A 23,904-nucleotide genomic window follows, 5' to 3' on the forward strand; every position below is an offset into this window, starting at 1 on the left:
AATACACAAACTATCTAGGTTTCAGTGCGCTTTCTCACATCTAGCAGACGTGCTTGACACCATGAAGAAAACTTAATCAAATCCTGACTTGTCAACTTGAACATTCCAGTAACAGAACAGGTAGACTGAAAGTGGAATGAAAATCTGAAAAGATACTCAGAAAAGATATATTGTTTTGGACAAAACAGATGCACAAGGGTTTTATATGACAGATAACCACATGTTTCTGTTTGTCTCAGAAATTAAGAACCTAAGAAAATACCCTTACAGAAAATAATCTCTGCTACCGCACTCAAGCCCCCACCCATACCCGTTGAGCCAATAATCCTCCCAAAGAACCATTTGACTTTATTGTCCAAATGAAAAGGAAAGCAAAAGAACATCAAGTGCATGAAGTGGCGTTTTTGTCTTTAAATGTTAACTGAAGCCACGGCGTGTTTGTATACAACGGGCTCTTGTGAGCTGACGCGAACCTCCCTCCAGGCACGCACAACCCGCGGCGCTCCGGCGGGGACCCCAAGCCATCCCCGGAGGGGACCCCAAGCCATCCCCGGAGGGGACCCCAAGCCACCCCGTGCCCGCTTTCCCCGCAGAGTCCCCGCTCCCCGTGGCTGCCCCCAAGCGCCCTCCCGGGCAGGGCAGAGCAGCGGCCAGAGCCGCTCGGCCGCCGCGGGGAGGAGGGAGCGCTCGGCTTCCAGTCAGGGAGGCGCCGCGGGGCTGCGGACCTGCCCCAAAGGGGACACTTGGCGGCCCTGCCACCTGCTCCGCCGCCCTTCCCGTCCCCGTACTCACACCGGCCATTGCTCCGCGCGGGGCGGCGAGGCGTGCGGAGCGGCGGGGCTGGCTGCCCGCCCGCCGGGCCCCGGCAGCACCGCCTCCGGCGGGGGGAGCAGCGGGGCGGGGAAGGGAAGAGAACGGCCCCCCCGGCCGCGGCCCCACAGCTCGCATCACGAATAAGGCGGCTGACAATTGGCGAGCGGGCGGGGCGCGTCTCTCCCTCCGGAGAATGGCGGTCGTGGCACGGGGACAGCCCGGGAGCGGGGAGGGCAGCCGCACGGAGGCCGCGGCGGGCTCAGGGCCGCGCGTCCCCTCGCCTACACAAAAGCCCCTGGGAAGCTGGGCGGGCGGCGCTGCGCTCTGAGCCGGCCCGGGCTCACCCCGCGGCGGAGTGGAGAGCACGATCGGAACGCCCAGCGGGACCCGGCCGCTATCGGGAGGCACTGGGAGGGTTCCACACCCGGCCCTGCGAGCAGCCTCTGTCACTTCAGCCCGGGCTCCACAGAATCATAGAATCATTTTGGTTGAAAGAGACTCTTAAGATAATCGAGTCCAACCATAACCTAACTCTGACACTAAACCATGTCCCTACGAGCCTCATCTACATGTCTTTTAAACCTCTCCAGGGATGGCGACTCCACCACAGCCTGGGCAGCCTGTCCTAGTGCTTCACAACCCTTTCTGTGAACAAATGTTTCCTAATATCCAATCTGAACCTTCCCTGCTGCAACTTGAGGCCACTTCCTCTTTTGTCTTATGATTTGCTACTTGGGAGAAGAGCCCAACACCCTCCATCCTATAACCTCCTTTCAGGCAGTTGTAGAGAGCTTGTTCTCTGCCTGCACATCCCACTAGGGAGGCATGAACACCCAGTAACTGAGACATTTCTCTCTAACACGTGAAAAGATATTTTGCAAGGAGGTACAGTCTTGTTTCATTCTTAAATCAGTGTCTGCTCAGCAGCTCACGTTAATGAAGACGGTGAGCCTTAACAGTTCCTAAACTGGAGTGTAAGTGAACAATATTCCAGCTAATCTAAAAATAAGGGGCCTCAGAAACAAAAGGGTTACATGAATGGCACATTGGAGAAGGCTCTTGAAAATGAACGGTGAACACACAGTAGTGGCTCACAGGTGTTATGCTCCATGGTGAACATATTTAAGAGGGACGGCATATGTTTCTTAGTAATCAGTTCCAGATCTTTAACTATTCCCTCAAACATCTCTATAAAAATTACTAACTTAGGCATCTTTATTTAAATATGCCTTACTTATTTGAATGAACTCCTGGAATGTGAATGGGGTATGTAATGGGAAACAGTTCCACTAGCAGCTGCAATCATGAAATCTGTGTCTGCCAGTAAAACTACCATCACAATTTCTAGAGAGTTTGTAAGCGTACATTTTGATAAAATGTAGTATATTCTCATGTTTCCTTTCTGTACCCTGCATCTCAATGCCAGGAAAAGTCTCCCAGGTGGAGAAAACTGCAGATATTCCTTTTATTTAATTTCAGCCCCTCAACAGAACTGCTTACATTAACATATTCACTTTTCTCCCCAAGCTGAGGATGGGGGAAGAGGAATCCCTTGGAAGGCACTTCAGCCCTTCTAAGTCCACACATTGTTCTCTAGGTCATCTCTGTCTCCTCCCACCCACCGCAGAGCAGAGTTCTTCAGTCTGTGGTCAGCTACTGTGTCCAGATGGAGAGATTACTTCTAAAATATCCCTGCCATGTTACCAGGGATATAAAGCTGATTGTCAAACTTGAAGTTTTATCCAGGGATCTGCTATCCACTAGAAAATTTGTAGTGGTCTTCAATGAGTCAAAAAAGGTTGAAACCCACCATTTAACAGGAAATTAAGGTAAACTGAGATAGTGCAAATGCCTAAAGTTGGATGGGATAAATTCAGGCTTGTTCTAACTCTTTAGAATGGGGAAATGTCATCTAAATCAATCTTTGTAAGTCGCTTTTCTTCCTGTGATATTAGGGACTTCAATGTGTCTTTCTTTATACAACGTCAATCATTGATACACTCCATTTTCTTGCTGTGCTCCAAAAATATATCAAAGCTTTATTCAACGCAAATAATGAACATCTGTTTTAAGATTCCAGCACTGTCATCAGACACCTTTGTGGCACAAACCAAGTATGAGAAAATCTCTTTCATAAAGAGCTTGAGTTCCTCTCCAAGGCAAAAGTAAAGTATTAGCAAGCTTATATACATGTCCAGGTCTAGAACATTGCCAGGAACTGATCTCAGATAACTAGTGCTAAGAACCATCCTCAGTCCAACCATCAGTTTTCAGAACCAGAAAACTACCAATATCCATCTTGCACAGTGGATTCAAACATAAGCTGTTCATCATTTCTGTCATCCAGAAAGAGGTTCAATGCTGCCGTCTCATTTTAATTTCAAAATTAGGTGGTGTACAAGCACACCACAGGCTTCCACATGTCTCATTCTGCTTGACCCAAAAAGGACTACCAGTTTAACAAAAAAACCCAAACCAACCCAAAAACTAAATGTGCAGCAATCGGTCTGGAACCACCAAATAAAAAGATGAGTTAATAAAAAGATGTCATATACTGACTTTTCACGATAAGACAAGAAAATAGTAACAGAAACATTCACACCTACTCTCAGGTACCTATACTGATGTCATACTGTGTCTGACAGCACAGGCCACAGAACAACCAGATGTTATATAAGGTATCTTTGATACTAGCATTCATGTCATTGCATTTCATTGCTTTGAAAAAAGAAAGTAAAACAAGTTAAAAGTTAAAGTGAAACTTGCCTGAAGCTGGAGGGTATGGCGGAGAATGGTGTCCTCTAAAGCATGAATCCACTTCTCTCTCTCATCTGCATCTCGAGCTGAAAAAGCAAACAAAATATATTGTTAAATTATATGCAGTATACTAAAAGCCATAAGCAAACGGATCTGATGCCCTCACTAAATATGGAAATTAAACCATACTATCTTTGTTAAGTCACCAATGACATAATTCTACAGTCGTCTTAATATCCTGTTTATTTTTCTGTGCTCTTACAGCTCCATAACATTATTGTGATAATCTACTCTATGGTACAGGAGAGACGTTTTAAATAATCACGCATGCAAAAAGCTTTTGTGCTTTGACAGAAATTTTCTTCTACTAATGATTCAGTAGCATTTATGTCAAATAAAAAAAACTAACTATAAATACAATAATATGATGAATACAAGAAGAGCTTTGCATTATTGCTCTTTGTGTTTATCTGTCCCTTGTCCATCTTCAGGGGCACGCATAAGCAGAATGTTTACACAGACACTCCTCAATTCATTAAGTCATTTTTAAATTTGCTTAGTTACAAGAAGCTGTTCAACCTGTAATAAATTATCCAGTAACTCTACATCAGTATGGACATAGCAACTTTGAATAAGTTATTCTTTCAGGTATGGATTCATAAAACAGCACAAACACCAACTCTAACCAGTTACCAGTGTGAATAATGAAGCACAAAGAATAATCTAAAATATATCACAAACATTTTTTAAACTCAAGACAACCCTACTCTAAAACTGAATAGAACCTGAATCATATGTTAACGACAATACACACAATAATATTTTCATACTTCTGTACCAGACCACCATACAGTTTTAATTAAAAGTCCAAGTCAGGAAGCAATGACAAAAGAAGATTATTATGTTCCTCTGTTGTAGACAGTGATAGTTAAGACAGCAATACATTAAGTGAGGATTAAAGGAGGCAGTGGATGGGTTCAGGACTGGGGGGACAAGGAAGAGGGGAGGAGCTGGAGAATGGGGATGAAGAACAGACAGAAACAGACTCAGAACTAGCAGAGCTCTTCTTTTTTTTATTTTTTCTTCACCCAATACTGCTTTTCTTCCCCCCATACCCCCATACAGACACGCCGCCTTTATTTGCTAGTTCGAAAGAGTTCCTTTGCTGTGCTCTAAGAGTGTTTAGAAAACATAGGAGCAGAGTCAGTGGACTCCAGGTAAAGAAAGAAGAGAAAAATCCACGAATGTTAAATAGACTGTAAACAAACTGGCCCATGTACAGACTTAGAATAGTTATTGACAATTGTTTCTATTTCCTTATTTAAGTGGAAGGTATTTAAAAGAAACAGGAAGCCTGCTAAAAGCAAGGAAAGCGTAAGTGAGGTGGTACCTATTATGAATCAGAGAACTAAGATTCCTATCTGACTTATTTGTTATGGAGTTCAGAGGAAATATCTCTAAGTTATTATACTGAAATGTACTCTCCAGCCTCAAAATGCTTTGTTTCTAGTGTTCCCTTTCTTACCCTTATGTTTCCAACGCTTTTATTCTTCGGAATTCTGTAGCTCAAACCTATACGTACTAAAAAAACACCATAGGTCTTCCTAATATGGTAAATAAACCTTTCTTTAGGAAATTATTTATTACTTCTTCACACATCCATTCCTACAAAGGGTATTTCATCGGCCAGAGGAAGGGATGAGGGAAGGAGAATCACAACTCCACAGAAGAATCTCTCTTATGTCCCCCTGCCTTTAGGAGAAGGAAGCTGTAGATTTTTCTAGACTCACAAGAGAAAACCCCATCAATATCCAGATTAACATATTGCATTGTTTATTTCAGTATATATACACCAATTACTTCAAATTAACAAAGCCATCAGGAAAGAATTAATAACTCATATGTTTGTGAGAAATATGTAAGAATGTCTTTTTTAATATAGAAATTTGCCTCAAGTCTAACAGATGAGGTGGCCTCACATAGTGGGGCAAAACTTCCATTACATGCAAGATAAACATAAAAGCCTAGTTTGAAATCTAGCTCTTTTTTAAATACCTATTTTCTCAGATACTAAAAGGCAATCCCTATTCATTTTTCTTTTAAAACAGTAAAGTGTGATCAATCACCACAAGTATTCTGGTAATACCATTAATCTGTACAAATAAAAACTAGACATAAGGGAAAGTGACTACCTAAAGGGCTCTCATATGCACATAGAAGTCCAGAGGAAGAAGTTAAAGTACTTAAATGTTACTTGGAACAGCAGGTAAACAACTATCCTGCAGAACTGCAGCAACTATTGAAAAGCCATACTTTGCCATACTTTGCTTTGTAATACTCTCAAAAATTCATTAGAAAGAACTTAACAGGGGGTCCTCCTACTGGTTCTCTATATTTTAATTGAAAAACTAAAGAAGTAGGTGCTGAGGACAAGTTTATGATGCAATGAAGGAACAGTAACCTTATGAACTCTGCCCAGATGACTGAATTAAGCCAAATATATTTTGCAAGGTGCAAATCATAATTTTTCTTTTCATATTATGTACCCACATGTACACAAACACCCTGTTCTTCCCCCTCCCTCCCCCCGCCCCATGCATAGCTTACACTTTAACACTGTTTCAATTTAATTTTAATGCTTATTAGCTTCTTTGGTTCTGCTTACCAAGAATGGGCCCCTTTGCCTAGTCCCGACAGACATACTAATCAAGCTCATGCTTCTTACACCAGTCATCATTGAATGGTAAACATGTAAAGTTACCTGTGTCAATAATCTATCAATTCTTCAAATGTATCAATACTTCAGCTTTTCAAAAGTGTGTTCAAAGTGGCAGTGGTGAACATATTTCAATTGTGTCAGGTTTCTTGGATTTGTTCTCTGTTTTTCTGTGGGTTTTTGGTGGGTGTGGTGAGGCTTTTTGGTTGGTTGGTTGGTTTTTGTTTTGTTTTTGTTTGTGTTTGTTTGTTTTCTTTTAATCAACCATCTCCCAGTCTCAAATAACATTTTGCTGGGAAGCTGGAATACAAGTCACTGAGGAGCTAGTAAGTAATTCATGGGATACAAAAATCCCGTGTTCAAGATTTTTTTAGTTTATTTAAACTAAAAAAGAAACAATTAAGCTGCAGAGCAGTAAATTAATCCCTGTCTTGCAACAGACTTCCTGTGACCTTCCATACTGCCAGCAAAAAGAGGTCACTGTATTAGTTAAACACTACTCTCAATCTACAGAAGCCCATTAATAAAGGTTATCACATTAAGACTTCTTTGTGAAGCAGGAACACAACAGAGGAGGCTTACAGCTACAGGGGAGACCTAGAAACAAGCCGACCAGTACAGTTCAAAAACTAAATTGACCTTCCTGTGCTCATAAATAAACTAAACTTTTGAAGCTTCCATTCTCCTAAAGGCCCTTTTATAGCTCTTTCTACCAGGGTTCAGCAGAAGGAAAAAAAAAGCTGTATTTTTCCATGTATACTACAATCAAACATATGGCACAGCATGATCAACCCCTGGGTAAAGCACGTGAATATCACCAACTCTGCCACTAAGACAAAGTCTTGGCCACGATAAATCCTGGAACGCTGCTCACTGCACAAACCCAGCGTTGTAACCTTGGAAGCATCAGGACACTGGTTTAACTTTCAGACAATCATCAACCACAGACCCTCCTGGCTCTCCTCCATATACTCTTTTAAGAAAACCACAGAGAAAGCAGTAGGATGCAGTTTTTAGTAAAGCAACCTACAAGAAAAAGTTATATTAAATCTAATCAAAAAGGCTGCTGTGAGATTAGATGCAAGACAAAGCTCCCTAATGGTAAAAGCAATTTAGAACTGAACAGCTGCCAAAAGATCACTGCCGAAAAAAAAAATCAATGGGAACATTCAAAAAAGAGATTAGCCAACACACTCAGAAACAATTTCTGGGAAAAATCTACACACAATGGTCAGAGATCATTATCCACCCATCTGTAGGGAAGGCTAGGTATCCGAGCCATTTTTCACTTAAAGAGGGCAATTTTGGCCAAAGAAGTTGTAATATCTTTTCAGCTAACAAGGTTGGGATGCACACTCTAAAATATCCACTCTGCACTGGCAAATGCTGGAGCCTTTCTTCAGCAGGTAGGGGACAAGAATGCTCTGCTCATTAGTCCTGTGTTCCTGTCTCTAGTACCCTGAAATCAATCCAACCTTATTTGGTTGGATCCTATCATTATTTGATCAGGCTTCATTTTCATCCCCTCCCCCTCAGTCTCTATGGGAAAGCTACTCCAGAATTTCTTTCTGCCAGCACATTTGGGATAAGGTAATTATTATCAAGACTGAGGAATTTCACTAGTTATTTGTGCTTATATAGAAATGGAGGAATAGGGTCTGGTCCCTCCTGACACAAAACTTCAAGAAAGTGAAGAACGGCAGAGGTCAAGAGATAGAAACAAGTTACTTTTTCCTAAGCTAACGCCAGATTAACAGCATTACAAAAGACAAGTAGGGAACACCGAGACACCTACGTGAGAAATACTTGGCATTTAAAAAACACAAAGGTGTTACTTCAGCTCTTTATAAGTGATTCCATTTTTTTATACTAATCAGAAAGAGAAATTAAACAGAGGAGCCCACTGTACTGCAGGAAAAATCACTGTGGTTCTTAGTCTGAGGGGTTAAGGCAATAGTTACCTTGTCAGCTGAAATTCAAATTTTACTAGGGCATCAGCTATCCACAAAAACATCAATGCTGTCTACAGCTGAGAGAACACTAACAGTCCCTGTGTTTTCCTCTATTTTAAGTGCCAGAATCATTAACTCGGTTTTTACTGCAATTTAACAGTGCACATTTGCACATAGAACCAGCTAAATCCACATAGAGCTATATATTCACTGCTCTATGCAAGAGGCCGGAATAATTCACGCCTGAATAATCACAAATTTACCATGATTATGTCAGTTAGGATACTCTTACATTTTTTTTCTAGTAGAACCAGTACTTAGGAGCTAGATCGGGTTCCTGTATGCTTAACCTTTAACTCCTGTGTATCCATAGTGCATCCTTCAAAAGGTATCTGTACAATTTATTGTGACATCTCAGGCATGTCTGAGCCAACCACAGGCTACTCAACACAATCACAGTCCTATCAAGTGTGCAGAGAAGCACACTTGAAAAGTATGTCATTGCATTGCAGTGAGATTTAATATTATAATAGTATTTTTAAAGACGTGCATTTTTTGTGATCTGTCTGGTTGAGCTTATTCATGAGATATTTTAACATCCATTTTATACTAAAATAATTCTGAACTCTTTCCTAGAGGAGTTTAAAAGAAAGAAAAGCAATTATTTTGCCAAGGAGAAAATGACAGAATGAAAAAACCACTAAAACCAAGAATCACTGCTTCTACTGAGGAATTTCTTTACTTCAGAAAAATGGTGTTTTACAACAATAGTCCCTTATCTCTGAATTTCCCAAACTGCCAAGTCAGATATGGCAGAGATTATTAATAGTTCTATTCTATGAGGATAAGAAGGCAAATAAAATGCAACTACATTAAATGCTCTCAGCCTCTATTAATTTCCCAAATAGAGAATAAATTTTGTAATTTAGAGTTCCTATAATATTTACTTTGCTGTGAAGAGATTATTTGTGTTTATATAACATATACCAAATGGTAAAGTACAGCATAAAACAGATTACTTTTTCTGGCCTAAGCTTGATAGCATCTAAAGATTAGATATAATCAAGTTTAACAACTCTGCTCCACAATACAGCATTTACCACTAGGATTTCTAGGTCATTCACAGAAGTACTTGGAAGGCAGAACATACAAAACATGAACATATCACCTCAGAATTAGCAGAATTAGCTTTTTTTTCCCCTCCTACATGGGCATTAGGATGTGTGCATCTACATGGGCATCAGGATGAAAGAAAAACCTCAAGAATTCATTTAAAAAATCACTAGATTACTTATAAATACACCAGGCTGTCACAAGTGAAATGCATATTTTATTTTCATTCACTGTGACCTACTTACAGGCAGAACTCAGTAAAAAAGTCTATTCCACCCACAGAGTCAATAGAGTCAATTATGCAGCCTTCATTCTCACAACACTTCCACTGATTTTTATGCAAAACTCCTGTACTTTCTCAGCCAGGTGCTGAACTAATGTAACATCTTTACACACAAATAACCAGATGACAGAGGTGGAATTCTGACTATATTGAGATCAATAGGATTTTTGCCACTAATCTCAATGGAGAAAGATTTTATCAGTAGTGCCCAACAAGGTGGAAAAGTCACACATCAATGGGCTGTTCACGGCTAAATAAATGTCCTTTTCACGTCACTGAAGGCCTTTCGAGCCATAGAAAACATGCAAGATGAAGCAGAATTTCACACAAGCTTACCAAAATACTAGTTTCATTGCTCACAAATACCCTTCTAACACATGCAGCTCTCGCATCCGTCTAAATGTTCAACATAGTCTCACTACCTTGATTCCTCTGTATCACAATTTTGGAGTTGTCATCATCATTATTCTCCCTTCTACTCATCTTCCTCCTGATGCCACTCTCCATCTACATGTATAAATCAACCCTCATTTTCTTCTTCAAGTGTTTGACTGGTCTGATCTCCCTGTACCTACTGAAGACTCTGGCACAGTCGCAAGTCCCTTTCAAAGAAAAAGCAACAAACGGTCTCTTGTGTGCGATAAATTAGCAACATTAATCTGTGATCTTGAGAAACCAACTAAACCTCTGCCTCATTGCCACCTAAGCTCAAAAGCTTTTTTAACAAGCTTTATAATCAGTCCATAAACATACCTTTAGGTGGAAACTTGTGTGACAAATGAAATGCACGATTGAGATGCTATTAGTTCTCTCTGGGAACTACTACACATTGTGTAATTTCATAATTAAACATTTCTGAATGTGGGACAATCTGCAAGTATCTGTGTTTTCAATAGAAAATGACAATATTTAAATATTAATAATAGTAACACTAAATAATACTTTATACAGTATATTCTGTAGAAATGGTTTTCAAGGTATGTTTCCATTTAAAAGCAACTGCTCACATTGAACTAGATCAGAAACTAGTAGTTTAAGGTACAAACCATATTTTGTCTTGAACTAAAAAAGAATCAAAATAGAGGAATTTCTTGTTAAAACAGAGGGAAAAGCACATCCATCCCCTCCTTACAGTGAGATCTTTCCTGACCTTTTCTCCCCTTCCAAAATAGTTGCCATGTATCATATATACGACTGCGATAATCGATTTATATTGATGCTCAAAGTAACAAGCAATAAATATACTATTTCATCCAGAGGAAGGAAAAAAGAAAACAACTGGACGCATCACACAGATACTGTTTCAAGGTATTATTTTCTTTGCTACTCTCAAGTTCAACATATATTTTGAAATCTGCTACTTCAACATCAAGAAATGGAAAACCAAGAGGTGTTTCTATAATATATGACCATAAAAATTGAGTGCAGACCGCCCTATTAAAAATGGCATACTCATGGTATGGTTAGAAAATAGACAATTACAATACAGGATGCTGGCATGCAAGAAGGAACTGCATGAAACAGTAAAAGCACAACCATGCACCATTCCCTGCGCTCTGGTCACAAGTTCCAAACACCTGAAACATTAGTATATTACATTAACAGCAAAAAGGAGATAGATGGAAGAAAGAAGACAGAACAATGATACTGCAGAAGCTAAAACTAGGTCTAGTTCACAGAGGAATTTTGGTAGTTTTGCCAGTCGGGCGAGGATGAGATGCAGCCCAGAAGTTTGTGCAGCACAGATTTGGTGAGCTAAAGGGAGGAGGAGAGATGGCTTAGCTCTGAAGTCAATGTACTATATGAAGAGACAAGGCTGGAAGCTTTACTCTTGACATAGCTGCTCACTCTACTCTGCAATATAAAAGCACCGTTGAGCATAGCATAGAGGAATTCACTGTTTCAGCATCACCAGAACCCCCCAAAACCCCAAAAAATGTTAGCTTAGGACAAATGGCATGGTCACAGCAGTTATAAACATCATGGGGGAACCAGCACAGATGCAAGATTTCACACCCAAATCTCTTTCTAGGCATTTTTTTCAATAACAAATTTAAAAACCCCTCAAAACTTTTTGGGAAAAAAGTTAAGGTTTCATAGAAGACTATAAATATTGACTGTTTCCCCAAGCAGTGGTGAAATGCAGGTTTAAAACCATTCTTTTTAATTTAATCAAATACTTATCTCAAATTCTGATACTGGTCAGCAACTAAGGCCTCTGTGGATCCCAGTATATCCTTAGTAATAGCTGTGTCCCACACAAACAAAAATTCCCTGCTTTTGTAACATTAAGGCAACATCTTGCCATGCGTATCTCCCTCTTTTCTCAGCTGGGATGGTAGGCAGTCACAAATCAAGCTAGAAACTGGGGCAGGATGGGGAAAAAGGAGATATCTACCTCTACCAGCTGACAGCTTTAATGTAAAAGGAGAATAAGTTGCACAGCAACATTCATGCTTCATTTCTCAGATTCTTTTTGTGGCAGAAATAGGAAAGGAAAGACGAAAGCTAAAGCAAAATCATCTCAGATCAATGCACTGGACTGCTTCCAATCTTTCATTCCTTTATTACAGAAAACAGTGATTTGCCTTCCAAGGAACTGTGCTGCAGGCTGTAAAAATAAGAGCTGGGTTTTCAGGTAGGAGTTTAAAACTCTGAATTTTTTTTCTGCACACAATGTGTGTTTAGTGAAGTACTTCTGTCCAAATAAAATCCATTATTGCTTCAGGTTAGACAGCAATTCAAATATCAAGATGTCAACAATACCCTTGATGGACTACCTTGAACATCATGTTCCCATTCTTAAATTTAAGCCACGAGCATCCCAGTGAACAGCAAGAGCAGCTGAGCGATACGGGGACAGGAGAACAGACTTTCCAAATGGAAAGAACTTATAGCTAGGCGATGATATGGCCATGGTAAAAGAAGAAAAACAAACCAAACCACAGTGTTTGAAGGTTACAGAACATTTAGAACAGGAACACTTATTATAGCAAGAAAAAATATTATCAAGAAAGAGCTGCCCGACAGGAAGGTGCATTAGCCTAAGAAAATGATCCAAATGTCTTGCAGCAAATTGGATGGATTTTTACATCTAATCTGAACAAACCCACAATGGAGTGCTTTGAGAGATACCTCCTTCAGAAGCCTTAGAATCAAGTCACAAAACTGGATATGCAGTATGACCATACAAGTACCTTTCAGGACATGATATACATTAAAATGGATTTTCAAATTTCTGTGGACATTCTATCCCTCCCTTCCTCCTCTGGTGTGAACAGGTATCAATATAGCCATTTTTAGCAATAAAATAAAGGGAAAAAAATCTGCTGGGCACTCTGTCAGAGCTAAAGTGAAGTTGACAGTAAAACTCAAACATGCTGTTCATTTTATTGCCCATATTTACTCATTTCACTTCTTTCCTCTATACTCCAGGTACTAATTACATCGATATCATTTGATATGTACCCAGTCATCATTCAAAGCCTGCATTTTCTTTGTAATAAAAACTTTTCAACTTTTACCAATGTTCATTGCCAGGAAGCACAGTTGCACATAGAATAGAGGGAGAACGTCACAGGCAGCAAAAAAATATGAACTACACACCGAAAAGACTCAGAATTTCCCAAGATCCAGTGACAGTCAAATCTTAGTGGGAAATGCTGGACATTTAGCACTTCAGAAATTCACTAACACACATATGGAGAAAACAAATCTGTGAGAAGTTGATCAGACATACTTAAATTACTTATTTGCCCTTCATCTCATTACTTACACCTCTAGAGTGTGAGACAGATGTGTAATTTTGAGCAACTGACATAAAGAAATGATTAACGAATCCAGTGTGAGGTTTTTCCTTCTTTTTCCCAAGTTCAAATTCTATCACTGCCTGTCAGCAAAACTTCAGTGAGGCCAAAGAAGATTCAAGTCTTCACCAATTAGCACTTAAAGTCTGAGTACAAGAAAACATTTTTCTTCTGGACCCTGAAAGAGAAACTGTCCCACTGTAGATGGGACCCCAACTCACACCCAGGTCAGCAGATCTTTGAAACCTTGGTATTTTTAAAGTTCTGTTATTTTCCCAACGAGACTCCAGGCTGTTTGGATCTCTGTCTGTCTTTGAGAATGAAAAAAGGCAGTAAGAATGAAGGAAGAGATTGTATCTTTAAAAAGTTGCCATTTCTGCAGCAGTATTCTCTTGTACAAGACTTATCTCATAAAGGGTGAATGTATTTATAGCTATGACTGTCTCACAGAACAAAAGTTTTATCTGGATCATGTAAAAAATATTAAAAAGAAATTGTTAGGAATACTGTATGTTTTCTTGGATTATTCCTAGAATCGGTTCTACATATCTTATGTAGTCTCAGAATAAATTCTGTAGTATTTACATTATTATCTATTCACCATTCATGACTGATAGTGACCTATATTCCACATAAATTAAAGCCTGCCTAATACTGAATTTAATATAATGAACAAACATTTATATATATATATATATATATATATATATATATATATGACATAAGGGCTGCGTGAGGTGAGAATACATTTACAGTAACTGTAAGAACTACAAATAGATTTCCACAGAGGTGTTTTATACTGAAATATCCCAGCACTAATACCTTAGCTGTCTTTTTACATTTTCACATTACAGCCACATATATTAATACTGTGCTTGTATCATTACAATTTGCTGGATATCGGGGATGTTACCTTCATCATATACCAATAGAAAAAGCATAATACAGAAAATAGTGTACAAGATCTAAGCTCTACATTAAAGAAGCACACAAAAATCCTGACCTCATAAGAAATGCACACAAATTGAGATTATAAAGCATGAGATGTTATGTGAAAAACTGGTTTTCAAAAATTACCAATATTACTTAGAGCAAAACATTACTTGTATCAAATACTATCAGTCATCTTTTAAGACATCTAACTACCTCAAAGTAAACATAGCATAGAAGAAATCACTTCAAATAAGATGTATTAAAAAGGATATATCTCAGTAACTAAAGCTGAGAGATTTCTAGATTTACCTGTATCAAGTTCTCAAATATTCAGCAGTATTTAGCTTCACAGTACTGAAAGACTGCCATAGTACAGCATTCCATTACTGCATTAGCAATTAGCTTGCATTTTATCAGTTATCCTTGGGAACAGTAGATTTAACTACTACTGTGAGCTCAGCATTATGAAGGTGTGTTTATGAGGCTCAATGCAGTGAAAAGCCAGAGTACAGCAGCAGCATTTAAGAAGAACTGTAGCACAAGGAATACAGATGCCAGTGACAATATGGTGTACAATTAATATCTATCATTAGACATATTCTCACAAACACAGCCGTATTAATGATAACTCCCATTTTCAAATCACTGATTTAAAAATATGTACGGTACAATATAGGTTATGGAATATTCCAGTTTATATAAATTAATATGACTGCTTAAAGGCAAATGTGCCTCTTGGATATTTACCATTTCCAGCTCCATGCAAAGCAATTAAATTATTTAGTCACTACATTTTAGAGGAAAAGCAAAAGGACTAATAAATGTCAGTTGAAAAATATTTTTATCACACTTCCCTAGGATTTTAACATTCAGAAAACAGAATTTCTCTAGTCAATATCATCACAGTATTTTGTCCTTCTGCTGCAGATAAAATAATTTAAGGAGTACATAACAATTATATAGTACCTTACCCTTTCTACCGGTGAACCATAGCATGCAATGACGAAACATAGCAGTGGCAGATGGCATTGGTGTTAGTAAATGTGAATAAAAAGATAATAGCAGAGAAATGGTGACTGGCAGACAAGACACAGAAATGTAGATTAAATGAATGCAAGCTGGTAAATCTTGAAGCAAAGCTCCACCTTTAAGCCAAATGTTTCCTCTAGTCTCCTCATAATTGAGCATTAAGTTCTATCTGGATACAAACTGCAACATTCAGAACAGTCTTCATTCTCTTCAGACAGAAATGCATAATTGTATCTTGATAACGAAGATCAGAAACGTTTTATAAGCGAAACCCATAATCAGAAGCCCATTACTTTTCCCCTTGAGTGATTTATTCTTTATATTTTTAATCCCCAAATCCTGCCAGAGCTACAGTCTCTTTCTAGCACACATGTATCCACTGCAGATGTAAATCCCTGCCCAACCTGCAGCACCCCTGAATCCAGAATGTTCTCAGTGTGCTCATTCATGCTGTTCTGCTGCCAAACATTTAAAATCATCCATCAAATACAAGTGGAATCTATTATAAGAAAAAGCAATCTCTTCTTTCAGCTCACCCTGAAAATGGAAGGTTTTCTGATCAACAGTTATTGTGAAGGTGCTGTCGTCCTCATCGTCTATACCAATCACAGCTCCCTGTGAAACAAAGAACAAAATCCTGGTAAGGCGAGCAGTGACATCAGCAGCACACACTCTATCACTACACCACTGGAATTTAAAAAGCATCGACAAATTAGAAGCAAACTGAATACAGTGAAGAGCGGAAAGACTCTCTGTTTAGTCATAGGATGCAAGTCAGTTCTTTAATACTTTTTTAGTTGCAGAAAAAAACCAGTACTTATTTGTAAAACTGTGTTTTTCTGGATAACAATATGCATCTTTTATTTTTGTAATGGAGGTCACTTTATGCTATGGTATCATTATAGGAAACAGTTTTCTTCTACATTCCAACTTATATTTCAAGGAACAGTTTGGAGCAACATTTTATAAGTATTTTCCATGTATAAAAATACTAATTCACAGATAAGACTACTGAAAAAACCTCTTGACCTGATTTTATCTACCGGTCTATAAAAAAATAAATCGTTCTAGCAGAATGAATTTGGTCCATCATGTCATGTCAGTGGTACACTGCATGATCTAATTTTCAGTCCCTAAGTAAATATTAACAGTAAGTCAACAGGATCTATCAAAAGCAGCTAGCTTTGTCTTCCGATTCCTCATGAATTATTAGAAGGAAATGCAAATAAATTATAGAGTTGAAGGCCATCTGTGCTTAGCGATTTACAAATCTATCCACATCTTCATTCCTGCCCTCCCAACACTTAACAAGTAACACGGTTTAACCCAGAAGACGACACTGAAAAAGAACCATTCTGTGCCTCTGCCAGCTCCAAAAAATTATAACATTTAGTTCAAATACGACCAATGCATTTACTCAGTTTCTCTTCTCCTTCTCCAGGAGACACAGCCTCAGTATCTGTTTTATCCTTCCCGCTCCCATAAAACACAAAGACATCTCTGGAAAATGCACATATTTAAAGGGTAAATTCTGCATGTCAGTCAATTCCAGCAAGCGCTTCATTTCATTCCACCAAGTATTAGACAGCACTTAACTGCAGAGGTCAGGTGAAGATCAGACTGGCCAAAAAACATAAGAATTGTTTTAGTATAGACTTAGTGGCAGAGGGATCTGAGTCAATCTCATTCACATACATTCTCCATAGCACTTATATGACGTTTCTGGCCAATGGTACCAGCTCACGTGTGGCTGGGACTATCACAGGCATTGCAAGATGAGCAGAAGGAACAGGTCCTGTTTAGGAATGGCACCAACCATCTGTAATTCAAGGCTATACAACACGATAGAATAGCTCCAAATTGTTTTATTTCCCTTCACTGCCAGAAATGTACCACTTCTCCAAAGGAGTGTGTTCTATATACGCTTTCGAAGGACAGCTCTGTCAGCACCATAAAAAAAGGCACCTAAAAAGGCACCCAAGCCAGTATAATTCTGAATACTCTTAGTGCCAGGACATAACAACAACCCAGATGACTAGCCATTGCATTTGGAGACTATCTGGTAGTCACACAGAGTGCCAATGACATTACATGATGGGCCAGATTCATTTTGCCAGATTTTTTTTTTTTTTAATATACCATCAGATAAAAAATGTCTGGCACTTTAAGTACATGTTTTGCTACACGATAGATCAGATGATCACTGAAAGTTGTACGATATCATTCTCCTCACCAGCTATATCAAAAATCTTTAAGTCAGACACCAAGAACATGACCAAGACACTCTCCCCGGAGCAAAAGCTCATGCAAGGCTAAAAAGGTCAGACTAGAACAGGTAAATCAGGTAAATCCTGCCTCCATCCTGAGCGGTGGGAGGAAAATGAGGAGGAAGATCACAACACATTACTGTGTGATCTCAGCACAAAGCTCTAGAAAGTGCACATGCTCCAATTGCAATGCTAAGGCACAGAAGCATAAAAGATGCTTCTGTTGTCATGCAGATAACATACGTGAACGAGTACAAGAAAAACTAGAGTGTTAAAGTTTAAGTATATATTCCAGAAAAATTAAGCATAGTATAGATGACACAGATTCTTCTAGGAACACACCTTCCCAAGTACACTATGACCGTAAACAATAAAAGCTGAAGCTGAAACTTCAGGCCTATGAAACGTGTATCAAGAGTAAAAAGGTGAGGAACAAGCTTCTAAAAATCCATCCAAGAAAAAAAGGAAATATTTTAGCCAAATTGCTTAAATTACATGTTTGTTTATGTTCACACCTACAGTTACAAATCAACAATTACTCCAAACAGAAAACCTCTTCAATACAATTTCAGACTGCAGAAGCCCATCTGTTCAGCTATCAGTATCACTGTCATCTGCCAAAAGAGCTGCTTTACAAAAGCAGAAAAAAGAAAGATTCCTTCCTTCCTCACAATAAAACCCCACACACATTCAAAGAAAGGATGAGAGAAGTCAGAAAACTCCAAAGAGTTCCAAAGAATAAACTGAGGTGGGAGAGTGGTAATGGGGAAAGAGAAAGGGATTGTTTTATATTAAATACATACAAAGATGGATCATGCAATACTGAACAGATTGTTCACTTTTAATATTTCCTAAACTGACAAGTTGAGGCCAACCTCCACATTGACAGACTCACAATCCTAGTAAAGGAGGCATGGTTCTTCAGACTAAATTTTTCTGCATAATGCAAAAAACATCCTCATGAATCTTTAGGAAGGTAATGTTCTAGACAGCTGTTTGAGTTTACATTACCCTTAAAAAAATTTTACATTAAGATATTAATACATTAAACACCAGAAAGGGCAAAAAAGTCATCTGGAATCCAGGTGAATGGAGATTCTCTGTATGAGTCTTAAAAGGTTATTGGTACCCCTTTATTAGACCCACAGAAAGATCAGAAAGGAGTAACGACAGAAGGAAGGAATAACTGAAAGAAGCAGAGTTTTGCTCCAACACTCATCACATTGTGTGTCAGACCACAGCTCATCGTCCCTATACTGCTCCTGCTTCCAGACTCAAAATGCTCCCATTCATACCCACTATCCTCCTGACTCCTTCCCCTATTTACATCAGCTCTTCACAGGATTGCTGCATTCTGGAACCAGAGATTCTATGAGGAATGGGAAAAAATACAGAAGAAGGACTTGTGCAAGAAATATTTTTTATAAGTGACTGATCGCAAAGTAGAAGCTGGCCATGTGCAAACACATTACAACATCCCCAGCTGCCTTTAGTGCTGCCACTTCAAGCCACAACAGCAGCATTTAAGGGCAAATGTCCTGAGGCAGAACATTTCAAATGTGTAACACTCCACTTTCCCATTCTGCATCTTCTTACCTCTCTTTCCCCAATTTGTATCCCCTCTCCCAAGTTGATATTTCAAAAACTTTGCCTGCTGTGTTCTTCCTTCCCTTTCCAGTCCTCCTTTGTTTTACTTAGCTCAAGCCCAGCCAAGTGGCAGCCCAAAGAGTGTCCAAGCCAGCAGAATGGAGGACACAGTAACAGAATACAGGCCAATCAGAAAGACAGAAGGAAGCAGGTTTGCACTGACTTCTCTAGGTACAGAACATATATGTATATACGTATATATCTCCACACACAAAGAAATGAGAACTGCAAACAGCAACTTTTTCATAGTGTGCTACTAATAACCCATCTTACTCTGTCATATAATGCTTTTTTAGACAATGTATAAAACGTATAATGTTTTAATACAATATATAAAATTATGGAATGTAATTAGCCCAGCATGTCACTTGACCTCTAATGTTTTGGGTTGTGCGCTTTTTTTTTTTCTTTAAATACTTTCACTATTTCAGTATTTTGAAGAGTCAGAAATAGAGCCCAAACCTCAAAAGTCTCCTTGCAGTTCTCTGCATTAGGCCATATTATACACAGTAAGTCATTAAATACACTAAAACCACCACTTACCCTGAGTCTAACACACCCTCGGCGTGATCCTCTCATCATTTTGTCTTTTGACTGAAACAGAAAAAAAAAGGATCACTGGATTAGCAAATACAGAAATACAGTAAGAATTGCAAAGAGAAAGTCATTCAAAGCAACTGTGAAAAGAATAAAGCATTTTTGTGTATTATTGGCTGATTAAATGAGATGCAACTTCTGTTACACAATAGGTTAGTTCTCACACAAAAGAAAGTACACCACCATGGTACAAAAAAGTAATCCTTCAAAAAATAAAAATAAAATATCCCACCTAAAGAAGTTTTGTAGATACCTTGAAGAAATACTTAGAAGATGGAATCCACATCTTTAAAGAAAGTAAAAAGAAGCGAAGAAGGAAGGAATTAGGAAATATTAAAAACTGTCAGTGCGCTGATTTATATCTTCCACCTTTCTCTCCTACTCTCAGAGAAGTGTCCATATAACAAAACCCAGCTGTGTAGGCAGAATTGTACAAATGAAATTACATCTCTGTCAGAAAGTTCTCTAGATTCATACCCCTTTTCATACAGATACAGATATCATGTTTAGACAGGTTTCTATGTCTAATTCCTAGATAGCACAACCTGCTTTCATTAAAACAGCTAGAAAAATTACGTTTATAGCCATTTACACAGTAAAAACCCAGATCAGAAAATGGGATTCCTACATCCATAACCAGTGCTCAAACCCATAGACCAGCCCATCTCGCAGCTAAGTTACTGAATCTCTTCTTTACTACCTGTTTGATCTGTTTTCACATCAGTACAGGTTAGCTGGTCAGAATGAAATGGATGTAAAGACCAGCAGTGCATCCATAATGTATCCTACAGAGATAGAATTTCTTTGTAGACCTCCTGAATGAAAACTTCAGCATAGGGAAATTTTTTTTTATGTTTTTATTTAAAAGCTCAAAACCAGGAAAGGGTATAGAAATAAAGTTACTCCAATAATTTTCTATCAGAAACTGCATATACATGTTGGGACACAGCTCACTAGAGTATACTTTTATGCTTCGTATTCACTGTCTTGAGATTTCTCCTAAAATGGGAGGACACTACTGAGGGCTTATTACTCCCTCTCGTGGTTTCAAAAAGAAATAGGGGCATTGCCTTAGCAGGAAAGAAAATATCTGGCTGAGGATGCAACTCTGCAGCAGCTGAAAGCATGTCTCAGGTCTGACCGTCCAGATCAGCGCCCCAGCTCCTGTGCTGAGCACAGGCAGGGAACCAAATTTGACCAAAAAAGCAAAAGCAAATATAGCAGAAGAGACATTTGGTTTAGTTTGGTTTAGATTCCTCAACCAGCTCAGTGCAGGGAAGATGAGAGCTTGTCCCAGTGCAAGGGAGGGCATAATTACAACAACCCTGATTTCTACTGTGCAGATTGACTGTCAACTCAACTGCAAAAGACACTGTAAAAGCCTTCCTTTTTTTGTAAACCACATGTTAATGGAAAGAAAATTAAGTTAAAACATTATCATGTCCTTAGTCTGCAAAAGATTCACAAGACAAATCACAGGTTCGGTATACTTGTAATTTCCCCATCTTCAGACAGAGCTTTAATTGGTTAATACCAATTATAATGAAGTGGTAAATCTAATTTGTTCTACCTAAGTGGAATAAAGCAGCTGATTCCACTATCTGAGCTCCTCATGGACTAAAGCATGCAGATATCATCGCACATAGCACTGTGCTCTCTCATCAGCATACAGCAAATCTTTTAAGGAGTTCTGCAGGAGATTACTTTAAAACAGAACTCAACTGACATTTTAGATTTACTGTGTCCCCCCCAGTAAGATTTTATAAAAAATACAATTCAGAGAGCTTCCCCTTCAAGCATTATGTTTTACTCTTTGGTTGAAGGGCTAAAAATTAAGCTTGAGTATCCAGTATGTCCTAAATTTGGTCGAGTATTCTCGGATAAGTAAAGCCATCCCATATCTGTTTTGGGAAATGGTTCCAGTTCACTGAACAAAATCTCATACAGCAGAAAGACAGCTCTGAACAGCTAATAAAAAAGTCACATTTTACTTTCTTCTTCTATTTAAAGTTTTAATGCACAGCTATCTTTTTTCCATCAGTTTTATAACCAGAAAAAATTACATTTTCAATAATCTTTCAGTACACAGTGTACTGATTTTTATGATAACGGACTTGAATAGGTTACAAACAGACAGCAATATGAGATAAATTTCAGCTAGAACTCAAATAAAAATTTGTAAAAATGAACAAAGACATACAAAGTTACTGCAGGGGGAATGTAGGTATCTGCCAAAAAAAAGGCTTTTATTAGTTTCTTTTTTACAGCCACACAGTGAGGTGGAGCAAGTATAGAACTGATTTAACATAAGGCATTTCAGGTAACCTACAACTTCTTAGAGAAATTAAAATAAAGCCTGGATCTACTCACAACAAAACACAACATTAAAATTCTAACCCCCTAAAGACTCCCAGCCGTCCTTCATTTTTAGATTTACTACTATTTCATTTGAGTTTTAGCTGTTGCATGGAAAGTTTAAGATTTCAATATAAAACCCAGCTGTTGTCTGCCTCAAAAACTTCTCAGACACAAGTTCTGCTTGTGCACAAGTGCGCAGAACTTGAGAAGGTACATTCTTGACTCACCCAGTGCTGTCAAGGAAATCTCTAACATAAGCACAGAGATGAGCAAAACCACTGATGACATTTATTTCCTGTTAGGGATGAAGAACCCAGAGCAAGCCCTATTTATAAACAGTGATTTTTGCATCTGTACAGATGTGCATCCTGTACATCAACAGGAGAAGCATTAGTTTGGACCACTTTCTATAACAGTTACTGCTCTCCTCAGTTACCTCTCTCTCTCAGTGCTACAGCAACCCTCATTTCTCAAGCAGAAATAAACCCCAACAATTTAAAAACTTAACAAGCTGTTCCCAGCGCGCCATTCATTCCTCTGGCTCCCTTGCTCTGAAGTTGCTGCTGTGGCAGCTAAAGCTTTGATTTTTGCTGATGCAGTCAGAAAGCAGGGACCAAATCACTGCAGCAGTAACTGAGGATGCCACAGGGGCATCAGTAATTCCTAAAGCATGATCCAGGATTGTAAGAAAAGTGGATTTTTTTTCCCCTCATATTTTGAGAACGGAAGAGATGGAAGCAACTCATGTTCAGTGGGAAGATGTTACGTTCAGAAAAAGCACACAGTATAAACCCAAGCAACCATTAAAGAGTAGGAACAAAATCTTTCTGAAATCATTCTATTTCTCAAGTACTTAGAGACTCAGTGACATCAAATCAACATATTTCTCATCTGATAGTGCATACTTACAAATTTGTACTGAAATAAAGGCTGCAACAACTGGCTTCCTAGAAATTGTGCACAAATTTGGGTTTTCTTTTTGAAAGGAAAGTGTAGGGAGCTGAAGTTAACAGCAAACACTAGAGGAAAACTTGCCTCATATAGGCCGTAAAACAATCTTCCCAGAACAGAAACACTCTTTATCTTAAAAACTCAAGTATCTAATGCTTAGATTATGCACCTGTTCCCAAATGATGGACATTACTGTTCAGTCTACCTATCAATGATGGGAGACCAAGCCTGTTTTTCTAGGTATTCAGTGTGTATAAACAGCACTTACTATTCAACTGCTTTTCAAGAAACAAATCAAACAAAAACCACACATATATTGCGTTATGCTGAGTGATTTCCAATTACTCCTTTATAGCAAGAAAGCAACTATATGTTGGTGCTTTTAGATGTGTTGAAAGAGTAGCTCTGCAAATCTGAAAGGTTCCCTTTTAGTTTAAATGTTATGAAAAAAACCGTGGCAAAGCTTTATCCACATACCAGGCAGCAGCTGCTCTTTACAGGGCCCATTTAAGCCCAATAGGAGTCGTGTATATCTGAAAAACGTAAGGCAACAATTTATGGTTTCTGACATGGAAAAGCATTGCACAAACACCAATCCTCTAGATTGCTACTGGGTTTATATTGCACACTATACTAATAAAGAAAATATTAAAACATGCAAGAGATGAGATTTTGCAGGTAA

At 38.6% G+C, this 23,904-nt stretch overlaps 1 protein-coding gene across 5 annotated transcripts in view; it reads right to left on the reverse strand.

The window, feature by feature from the left end:
* Positions 1 to 23,904, reverse strand: part of OSBPL9 (oxysterol binding protein like 9) — a 60,814-nt gene that overhangs the window by 32,912 nt on the left and 3,998 nt on the right. For 2 of the 5 annotated variants that reach the window (XM_065071061.1, XM_065071060.1), the window contains exons 2-4: positions 19,860 to 19,910; positions 15,939 to 16,017; positions 3,580 to 3,656 (exon numbers count right to left, since the gene is read on the reverse strand). In XM_065071061.1, the coding sequence (XP_064927133.1) occupies positions 3,580 to 3,656; positions 15,939 to 16,017; positions 19,860 to 19,910 (207 nt within the window). Of the gene's footprint in view, positions 1 to 792; positions 994 to 3,579; positions 3,657 to 15,518; positions 16,018 to 19,859; positions 19,911 to 23,904 lie in introns of those variants that run through there. The other 3 variants (XM_021294923.2, XM_065071063.1, XM_065071062.1) reach the window with 3 other exon arrangements.

The sequence above is a fragment of the Columba livia genome, chromosome 8 (genome assembly GCF_036013475.1).
Source record: "Columba livia isolate bColLiv1 breed racing homer chromosome 8, bColLiv1.pat.W.v2, whole genome shotgun sequence".
NCBI classification, from domain to species: domain Eukaryota; kingdom Metazoa; phylum Chordata; class Aves; order Columbiformes; family Columbidae; genus Columba; species Columba livia.